The sequence below is a fragment of the Eumetopias jubatus genome, unplaced genomic scaffold, assembly GCF_037043125.1.
Source record: "Eumetopias jubatus isolate StellerSeaLion01/CBP00866 unplaced genomic scaffold, mEumJub1_p1.0 scaffold_17, whole genome shotgun sequence".
Taxonomy (NCBI): Eukaryota; Metazoa; Chordata; class Mammalia; order Carnivora; family Otariidae; genus Eumetopias; species Eumetopias jubatus.
The window spans coordinates 1,371,400-1,381,870 of NW_028274823.1; the positions used below are offsets into that span (position 1 = coordinate 1,371,400).

The following is a 10,471-nucleotide window of genomic DNA, read 5'->3' on the forward strand; positions in this document are numbered from 1 at the left end:
TAGGAGCGTTTGCCCTCAGACAGGGCGGCCCTGATGACCCAGGAATTCACTCCAAGAGGTCGGCGCTCAGGGAAGAGAGAGCAGGGGCAGTGCCAGCCGTGACCGCCAGCACACAGCATGTGACACACAACAGCAGGGCACCTAACATCCCAGTATGCAGCTCTGTGCAAGCGCTCCAAAATGTCAGCCAACACCCCCACGGCGCAATGTGTCCATGTGTCCTGTGGATGTTGCGCTTCACACGCGTTACAGTTTCATTCTTGTAATAACCCACAAGAATAGTCTCTTTCTCACAAATGAGGCTTAAGGAAATTACGTGAGTCCGAGGCAGCAGGTGCCCAAGCCCTGCACTCTTGCCCTGCTCACGTCAACACTGTGCTCTGACAGAACCTTATTCTAGAAACCCTGGGGGAAGAGACAGTACCCTCTAGGTTAGCAGCTGGTGGGAGCTGGGTGAGGACCCGGCACAGGGGAAAGTCAGTGTGTGACGTCAGCAAGGCAGGGCTGAGAAACAGCATTTACCTGTTGTAATACTGTATGGGAGCTTTTAGGGGGAAGTTTTAAACAGGAGATCAAGGGTGCTTTCAGCAGCGGTTTCTACCATGGGCTTTCTGATGCTTAAGACTTTCCCAAGAAGAGAGGGTGGATACCACAGTCTGACCCCGTGAGGTATTTCCACTGGCTGGTCCCCATACCAGAATTTCTTTTTGTGGTGAGCAGCACATGAGACCCCGAGTTAACCCTCTTCTCTCTCATCCTAGAAACTCTCTCCTAAAGAGAGGGCTCCAAATAAAGCCACTTATGTCCACTCGGCAGAGGCACAAATGCCCCGAGAAATGCCCCACTTACTTTAAGGTTGGGAATTTTAAAGATCTCTCTTAAATGGTGAAGACCACTTTGACTCAAGTCTAAAATCGACGAGGAAGACAAGATGACCCCCTTAACACCCTCGTGAACCTCTTTGGAGGGGGAAGCAGGTGTGCTCCTAACTTGCCCAGCGTCGCTCTCCGGATCAGCCGTCCCGGGGGGAACCCTGCAGGACCTGCTCCCTTCCATCTGTCAGCCAGGAGGAAACAGTGCTCCGGGGACCTCTGCTCATCCTCCTTGGTCTGCAGCCACCTGGAGACAGGGAGGGGAGACACAGCAACATCTAGGTGACCTGACACGTCCTCCCAGGGGGCACGGGGTAGTTTGGTAGCAGATACGCAACCATTTCACTTGCTTACAAAACCATCATTTTTAATAAACAGTAGCATAAATCTGACATTTAAGTTTAAAGGAAGGAAGGAAGGAATTCAAGAAGGTTCTGACTGAGTGTTATACTCCTCACTTTGTACCATGGAGTTCCACGATTTAACTTTTAACTCCTGGAAAACACAATGATGCAAAATAAGAATGACTATTTTAGGGATAAAAACAAACCAGAACGTTTCAAAGTCTGTAAACCAATATATTCCTTCCATAAAATGCGAGTGTGGAGGGGCTCCCAAGTTTGCTTTCTGCTGTGGTTCTGAGCTCCTCGCACTGGGAGTTAAGCTCCCTGTGTCCCAGGATCCCACCGGTTTTGCCATTTGGCCCAGTGAGCAGCACTGTCAAGAGAGAATCTTGAATTTCAGGTGCTCAACAGTACTTCGAAAGTAGTTCAAGAACTGCTGCCGACCACAAGCTCTTCCAGCCACAGGTACACACGCGTCATTTCTAAACAATGGATCCAGCAATAATAATGCGCACTGGAACCCGTCCTCGCCTGGACCCACCCCGCGGCTGTCGGAGGTTTAGGCGCGGGCACAGGCACTTCCCTTTGGGGGATGATCCCTGCGAGGGCTGGGCTAGCTCGGGCACTGCCTGAAAGCAACTAATGAGGGAGGGCCAACCCACAGGTGCGACCCCAGGACACCCAGGGGCCTCTCCCGGGGGGTCCTTACCTGTGAACCACCGGCTGTGAAGGGAGGGAGGGGTGCAGTCAACCTCCTACACACCTCCCAACGCGGGGAGAACATCTCAAAACCGAGCGTGAACAATTGGACGTAAACTAGGGCGGAGCTGGCTCCTTGAGGGGGGAGGCTGCGACACTGTCCCCACCGCGCCTGCCTCGTTTTCCCGATCGGCGCCAGGCCGGGTTGCTCGGACCCCTCGGTCCCCAAGTTGCAGGACAGAGAAGCACCGCCTTTGCCAGGGCAGCCGGACAGGGCAGTGGGGGCCCGCGCGGGCACCACCTCCCTTCTGCGGCCTGCCCAGGCTCCGGGCCGCCGCCCGGCGCCCCCGCCTCAGCCGCGGCGCCCTCCCACCCCGGTGCCCCCCCCGCACCGGCAGCCCCCGGCCCCGCGAGCACGCTGGCACACGCCGGCACGCGCCGGCGCACCCGGACGCCGAGAGCGCCGCCCAACAGCGCAGGCTGCCAAGCCCACGCGGTCGCCATGGAGACGCCCCTACGGAGTCCCGGAGGCGCCAAGCCGCGCGGAGGGCGCGCGGCCGCGGAGAGAGTGGTGCGCCTGCGCATGCGGTCCCTGGCCCGGCCGCGACTCCCTGCCCGGCACGTGCCGGCGTCGCCTCTGGCCTCCTGTGCCCGCCGGCGGGTGACGCACGCAGGGACACGTGTGCCTCAGTCCGGGGAGACGTGTGCACGAGGGAGGCCCTTGCGGACCGCCGGAGCGAGCAGGGCCAGAGCGGGGCGCCCTCCGGGCTGAGCACCGGCCTCCAGGGCCCGAGAGCCCCCCCAGGGGCCTGAGCTCGCCGTCTGCCCCAGCGGGGGCCCTGGCTGCCGGGGATCGCTGCCGTCACACGGACGCCCACCCACCCCACCCTCCGCCCCTCTCCCAAGGCAGCGTCCTCCCGGCAGCCCGCCAGGTAGCCTTTGGGCTCCCCTCGGTCAGAGTTGCTTCCAGTCGCCAGAGGGGAAATGAGAGCCACACAGGGGCCAGGGCCAAGCAGGGCTCCCTCTGCGGCCGGGCCCTTGACCAAGCGCCCGGGGAGAGGAAGGTGGACGCCAGGCAAATGCGGAACCCCTGGGGATGACGTCCTCCAGGGAGCTGTGTGTGGAGGGAGGGTGGCTGGCTGGACGGCCTCTGAAGGCTGTCCCTCTAGGGCTGGTGCTGCAGCCGCTGCGGGTGTGCAGAGCCGCTGTGGGGAAGGGAAGCTGGAGGGGAGGTGGGGGAGGTGAAGACGAGCTGGAACCCACAAGAAAGGACTGGGCCGTGGACCTCCTGCGGAAGAAGTTGGCAGCGTTCATCACAGAACCACCCGCTCGGCTACCCGGAGCTGGAGAAGCCAACAGGCCTTGAGGGGTGGGGAGCAGCTACACCCCTGCCTCCCACCAGAGAGGCGAGCCAGCAGATGTGTGAGCTATGGCCACACCTGGGGCACCACCCTGACCTGGTGTGAAAACATTGCTGCAGCTACTCCCCCCCCCATACACCAAATCTCACCCAAAATGCCTCTAGTGGCCCAGTTGGGAAACCCTGTGGGAAAGGGAATTGGGGTGGGGGGAGGTGGCAGTTGAGGCTAGACAAGTTGACATACCACAAAGCCACCACAGTACCTGAACTTAAATTGGTGTCACTGTGAGAAATACTGCTCACTGGGCAGGCTGCCCAGAGTATCAGCCACAAGGGCCACTGAAGAGCTTTACACAGACTCCCAAGATAAGGTCCACCTTGTAAAAGATCACTCTCGGTTTCTGCTATGGAGATGGCACACTAGGTCCTTATGACCAACCCTTCCACAAACAAGGGAGTGAAGAATTCCTGAAAGGTGAACTTTTCCCCAGTGAGCACCTTTCTATTTGGGAGAGGCAGTAGAAAGTTCAGCTACCGAGCAAACAGTAGCTGGTCCCAACAGACCAAAGACCAAAGAGATAAATTGTTCTTCTGAGACCACTACAGAGAGGGAGGGTCTAGTAAACACCCAGACTTTGGGTTGGGGCCCCAAAATGCTGGGCTCTAGGAAGAGTGAACTGGAAAGACACCAAACCTTGTGGGGCCTGAAGCTCAGCTTCGGATCACGGCAGACCCTGATTGCATTAAGGTGACCTGGGGTGCTGGGTGTCTGGCTCCCTGCCAGAAGCAGATGTCAGTCTTTTCTAGAAGGGAAGAAAATACCATCTTAGATCTCAATTTATCTGCATGGTTTTAAAATGGGTAATGTGCATCACACACAAGGCAACATGAACACATGATCAAATCCCAAGAAGAGCAAGAGAGAACAGAAACTGACCTGTGGATGGTCCAGATAATGGAATCAGCAAGCATGCACTTTAAAATAACTAGGATTAACGTGTTCGAGGAAGCAGTGATACTAGAAATTATAGCAAGGAATCAAATTGGAATTCTGGATATGAAAAATACAATAACAAAAATGGATTGGTTACTAGCAAATTACTTAGAGCTGAAGAGAGTGTTGGTGAAGTGGAAAGTCGGTCGGAAGACAATGTCCATCAACACGCAGGGAGAGAAGTCATCACAGGGGACTCAGTGACCCAGTCTCACACACTGGGTGAGAACGGGGTGGTCTCTGGTGAACCCAGCACCTGCCTGCCCTTGGAATGTCTCCTGCGCAGAACAGAGGTTTTGGGAACCTCTGGGCTGAATACTTGTCTATATGGTTACAGGTTCGCCCCAAGGGGCTCTTGCATGAGGTTTGAAAGTAGAGGAGGACAGGCTAGTGATTTCTGGAGGCACACGCAATGATTAAGGGCAGGCGAGAAGTTCAGAGCAGCTTCCCAGGTGCTCCGCGGTGGCAGGACAGGCACAGTATGGGGGCTACAGACATGCCTGTTGGAAAGGGGAGAAACCAAGAGGCTTCTTGGTTGGGTGATTCTTCTGAAAAGTCTTCATTTTGATCTCACTCCTGGGTGATGGTTAACTGCTCTAGAATCCCATGCTGGCAGTTCATTTCTATCAGAATTGTAAAGACAGGACTCTCTGGATGCCGTTATTGCTAATGAGAAGTTTGGTGTCCCTCCAACTGCCGTTTTGGTGAAGGAGATCTATCTTTTCTTTCTGTGTCCTTGATGTCCTGAGATTTCCCTACAGTAAGTCTAAGTGTGGACTGCGTTTCAGTTATGCTGCTTGGCACTTGATGTGCACTTCCTGTCTGAGATCTTCGGTCTTCAATCCTGGACATTGCAGTCATTCTGTCCTCACATGGAATGTTCTCTGTGGTCTGCACCCTGACCTCGATTCCTGGATTCTGGGTCTTTGGGGAGGGACTAGATTGAAGCCACTCCATCTGTTCTTTCCGTGTCTCCAAAGGGCTCTTCTTGTTTTTTACCTGTGCTCCCCACAAGGAAATCTGCCTCCACTGGGGTCCACTTAGAGTCTGTGTCATCTACAGGGATGGGTTTTTTTTTATGATATCATTTCTCGTTTCTAATTTTCTCTGTTGTACTGGTTCTTATTTCATTTTTTTCAAGTTTTTGTTATATAATCTAAGTTTTTGTTGCTATTTTCTCTCTATCCAACATGAGAATCTTAAACATAGTTATTTTAAAGTCTGCTCTATTATTTTAGTTTTCAGGCTGCTGTATTGTTTCCCTTTCGTCTGGGATGAATTCATCAGCTGACTCTGGATCTTGTTCTCTTTCTTCTTAGAGGAACATGCTTTGGAATTGCAGCTTGCAGGCTCATCCTAAGCAAGGGGTTTGTGTCTCATTTTCTCTCTCTGCTCACCCCTCCCTGTGTCTCAGCTTGCAGGTCCCCGGGCTCAGCCTTCTGGGGCTCTTTGGCGGTGATGCGTGTTACTCCGGGTGCTCAGGACTGTCACACAGCCCTCCACTGAGAAGTGCCGATACAATCACGGAGCCAGCAATGCCCAGGTCCATCCTCCTTGTCATCCTTAGGTAATTGCTGCAGAAGGTTATTTTCTTTCTCAACTTCCTGCCATAGAAGTGGGAGACTTGTCCCAGCTCTGATTCCAGGTGATGCTCTGGGCTGTTGCCCCCCACTTCCTGTGGGCAGTGTTAGACCCTTCACTCCTCAGGGACCGCATTTGCAGCCACTTGCCCCTTTCTGGACCCGGAGTCCCGCAGGTCTGAGGTCTCCATCCTGCAGCCTGTTTTGCATCTCCCTTCCACTTTTGGCGTGTGGAACTATTGGAGTTTTTAATAGTTTTCTTTTGAAAATGATCTGTTGTGGCCATGGGTGGAGGGACTCGTGGGAGGGCCTCTGAGTGAACAACAGTGCCTTCTTTTCCAGAGGAAGTAAATGTTTTTCACACAAAGGACATAAGAGAGTTTTGCTCTGTTTTATTTTTTCCTGTTTAATTCCTTGGTATGAGACTGCTGTAAGTTATGTTTGGTAGACTCCCAACAACTAATATACTTCCTCATCAAAAGAAAAGCGAAAGAAATTTTTTTTAAAACCTGAAATCTAGGGCGCCTGGGTGGCTCAGTCGTTGGGCATCTGCCTTCGGCTCAGGTCATGATCCCAGGGTCCTGGGATCGAGTCCCACGTCGGGCTCCCTGCTCAGCGGGAAGCCTGCTTCTCCCTCTCCCACTCCCCCTGCTTGTGTTCCTGCTCTCACTGTCTCTCTCTGTCATTAAATAAATAAAATCTAAAAAAAAAAAAAAAACCTGAAATCTATATAGAAAGTTAAAAACAAAATAAGCATTTCTAGGGAAGCTTCACAGATGTCACAATGGTTGGAAATTATTCTTTGGAAGATGTTCAGTGTGCTCCCAAGCTGCTGCCTCCATCTCTGCTCTGCCTGCCGGGCCACTGTGCTGAAATGCACTGGTTGAAATACATCCTTCTTCCTCGGGAAGAAGTAAGGTTGCAAAGGGCAGATGACCTTGGTTTTCACGTGTGCTGCCCGCCCTCTGAGAATGCATGTGGTGCGGGCAGCCGGATTGCCTCAGGAAGGCAGGAGGACTGGGGGGCAGACGCTGGTTCTCCGGCATCTTGGGAGGGACGTGTGATGACTCCTTGGAGAGGGTTCCAAGTGAGCCTGGGTGGTAAGCTCAACCTTGAGATTTGGGTGCAAGCTGTGTAGCTCCATAGACCGCCTGTGCCAGCCCCACGGCCTGTAGGTGCCAGTCACCCTTCCTCAGGCTCCTGTGAGTTCAGGCTCTTGGGGATTGGGGGAAACGTAGCGGGGAGAGAGGGCTGGCTCAGCGTGGCCTCCCATCCTCTGCATTGACCCACCCTTAAAATCCAGGCATCTGCAAGGTCCTCAAAGATCCCACTCACCCAAAGCCCTCATAAGAGCAGTGGGACTTTCTGCATGGCTGGGGACAAGGGTTCAAATCCTGGGAGAGCAGAAGCTCTCCACCCCCAACCCATCGCGGGGTGGCGGGCAGTCCTGCCCTTCGGAGCGCCCCCCCAAGTGTCCCGGCCCCTCGCCATCTTCCCAGACCCGGCCCTCCCTTCTCCCCTGTTCCTTTCTGGGGATGAAGCTGCTTCCTCCAGAGACACTAGGCTTTGAGTCACTTTCTTGTCCCCTGGTGACATCCTTCACTTCCTGCGAGCCCCTCAGTGCAATGAAAATGTGGGTTCTGTGGGACCTTGCTCTTCTGTGGTTGGGGGGCCCCTCGGGGCGTCAGCATGGAGGCCAGGCCCCGGAGCGGCACGTGGGAGCCCAGTCAGGTTTCAGTGAGTGAGCAAATGAGGATGTGTTCCCGTCTTCCCCACGGGCACGTTGTTGCCCCTCCGCGCACGCAGCGCGTGGGCACATTTCAGAGGGTTCTGTCGAGCAGAGAGAGCGGCAGCGGGACAGATGACGCGGTCCTGACAGAGGGGACGCCACGCAGAGAGCGGGCATCACCAGTGCCCAGAAGGGAGGCAACACACAGGGATGCTTTGCTCTCGGCATCAGACTAAAGGCCGTTGTTTGCACAGACTGAGCTGAGACGTATTTCCGGGCCAGTGTCTGCTGGGCTTTCATCACCTGGGCATTCATGCCCTGTAGGGTGGGAACAGCTTGTCTTAACCCCGTTTCCTGCTGCTGCCGTGGCCAGAGCCTCAGTGGCCTGCAGCAACGCGCATTTACTCTCTTGCTGCTCTGGAGGGCGGAGGTGTGGATGCGTTTCCCTGGGTGATGTCGGGTGTCTGCAGGGCTCTGGGGAGGATCTGTTTCCCTGTCTTCCCAGCTTCTAGAGGTGCCTGCATCCCTTGGCTCTGCACCCCCAACAGTGTCCTCGCTCCATTGTCACGTCTCCTGTTCCTGCCCTGGACGGACCCCGTGACGATGTTGGCCGTAACTCAGGATGGCCTCGCCCTCTCAACATCTTTAGCTCAGCCACGTGTTCAACACCCCTTCTGTCCTGTACATACCGTGTTCACAGGTTTTAGGGGTTAGGATGTGGATGTCTTTGGGGGCCGTCATGCTGTCTCCACAGCGGGCACACCTCCTGGAAAGGAACGGCCTTCACTGAGAAGTGCAGCGATCAGCTGATGTGGTGGCCAACAGCCTGTGGCTGTGGGTATTGGCGGCACCAAGGATGAAGCCCCAGGCCAGCCACATGATCCACACAATCAGGAGAAGTCCGGGATGGAGAAAGCAAGCAGCCAGGGGCAGCTGCCACACCACTCACGACACCTGGCCCATCTCCAGACCTCAGCCTGGCTTTGGACCCAGAACGTGTGGATTCGTGGAGAAACCAGGCTCCGAGGAAGAGGGAGGCCCCTCCCCGCACAGGTGGTGACCCCTGGTGCTTCCCCAGGGCGCTGTGGCCATGTGCACTGGGCTGTTTCGGGGGCTGCTGGACACAGGCGGGGCTGTCCAACCCAAAGGCCTGAGGTGTCACCATGGCCACCTGTTTGAGCAGAGCGTGTAGAGATCAGGTAATAAATACGTCCTGGTCCAGGTGTGGCTTGTGGTGGGCACACTGGGTCCACGGACCACCGAGCAGGGCCATTCTCCAAGCTCCTGAGTAGGTCGCTGGAGTGGACATGTGCCAGTCAGCCTCGCTCGTCTCCTAACTACACCATCTTCTGTACCTCCCGCTGGGGTCTCGCTGACTGTGCGGCGAGAGCCAGTTCTTGGAGATGGCAAAAGACCGGCCTGGGAGTTGCCTTTCGAACGGTACTAAGCAATCCGAAGGCCTCCTCCAAGCCCCTCCTCCGTCCAGCATGGACCGTCCAGCAGACAGTTACCAGGCAGCGACCAGGCACCGGACAACCAGGGACCACCGCCACTCTAGCCCAGAGCCCACCACAACTATCCCATCCATTCACTCCTAGGCCTGTTCAGCGGCTCACCTGTTCCTTCCCTGGAAACCACACTGCACACTTGTGTCCCCCCTCTGCCTCCTGGCCGACCCGGGTGCTCCCGCACAGCCTGCGGGGTGTGCCCCACCCCCCGCTTCTCCGGAACCCTGTGTCCACAGATACCTGTCCCTTCACAGTGGTCATTTCCACGTCTGCATGTCTTACCAAGCCTGCTCAAAACAAGTCCCGGCTACATTTTGAAACAACTCCCTTAGCTTCTTGGCCTGTGGGTTAAGGGCCGTCCCAGCAAGAAGGTCCAGTGGGGGCCTCTGAGGCTGCCCCTCCACCAGCCAGGACCCCGTCCCAAGGGCATGGCAGAGACAGCACTGCCCTTAGACCTAAACGATGAGGGAAGGCGTCCCCACCCGCCCCTCCGGGAGACGCTCAGCCATAATGGTGGACATTTTTGGTGGTCAGAGCTTGGGCTGGGGGGCTGAGGGAGGAGGAGCCCCTCCCTCTAGTGAGTGGAGGCTAGGGACCCTGCCAAACACGCTTTGATGCATGGGACGACCCCCCACAAACAGAGAATTATCTGGCACCGCAGGGTCAAGAGTGGTGAGCTGGAGAAACTCTGGATCAGACGATACATTTCGGATAATCTCCCAGAAATTAAGGCAAAACCAAAAAGAGATGGAAAATCCAAGGGAACATGCATGAACACTATAGGATCAATCCAAGGTTTTCACAATTCAAATCAGAAAGGCAAGAGTGAAATCAGAAGGGAAGTGATAATCTATGAAGTAATTTTTAAATTTTTCCAGAGTTGAAGGACATGTTCCTTGAGCAGTAGGCTCCACGGGGGATCTAGCGCCAAGAAAGACAAGGGACCCTCAGCACGGCACAGGCTGTGATGTTTGAAAACACTGCTTTCAAAGAGAAAAGTCTACAAGACTCGAGAGAGTAAAACAGCCTGCAACAGTTCAGCTACAAAGGACCAGGAGTCTTTGCTCTTCTCAACGGCAGGCAGCCCTTCGGGACGGCGGTGAAAAGCCGATGCCGGGATCCCAGGTGTGCACCTGGAATAGGGGCCAGCCAACGTAGACACAGAGCGCCGTCCACCAAACCAGGGGGAGCCACCAAGATGACCCAGGGGACACGGGGAGTGTCCGAGATGACAACAAAGGGCAGCCCGGCCCGGTGGGAGAAGAAGTGTGGAGAGGGGGACGCCTCTGCCATGACCAGCTGGGGCTGAGAGATGCCTGTGGTGGCCCAGGTGGTCGAAATGGCACCTCGAGGCCGTCACAAGGGGTGGGAAGAATTCCCACAAG

The 10,471-nt window shown here is 55.5% G+C and overlaps 1 protein-coding gene across 1 annotated transcript in view; it reads right to left on the minus strand.

Annotated features, from left to right (window-relative positions):
- Window positions 1-1,056, minus strand: part of LRRC27 (leucine rich repeat containing 27) — a 41,851-nt gene extending 40,795 nt beyond the window's left edge. Inside the window, 1 exon segment of the mRNA XM_088020107.1 lies at window positions 850-1,056. Coding sequence (XP_087876233.1) covers window positions 850-1,056 — 207 coding nt within the window.
- Between the last annotated feature and the right edge of the window lie 9,415 nt (window positions 1,057-10,471).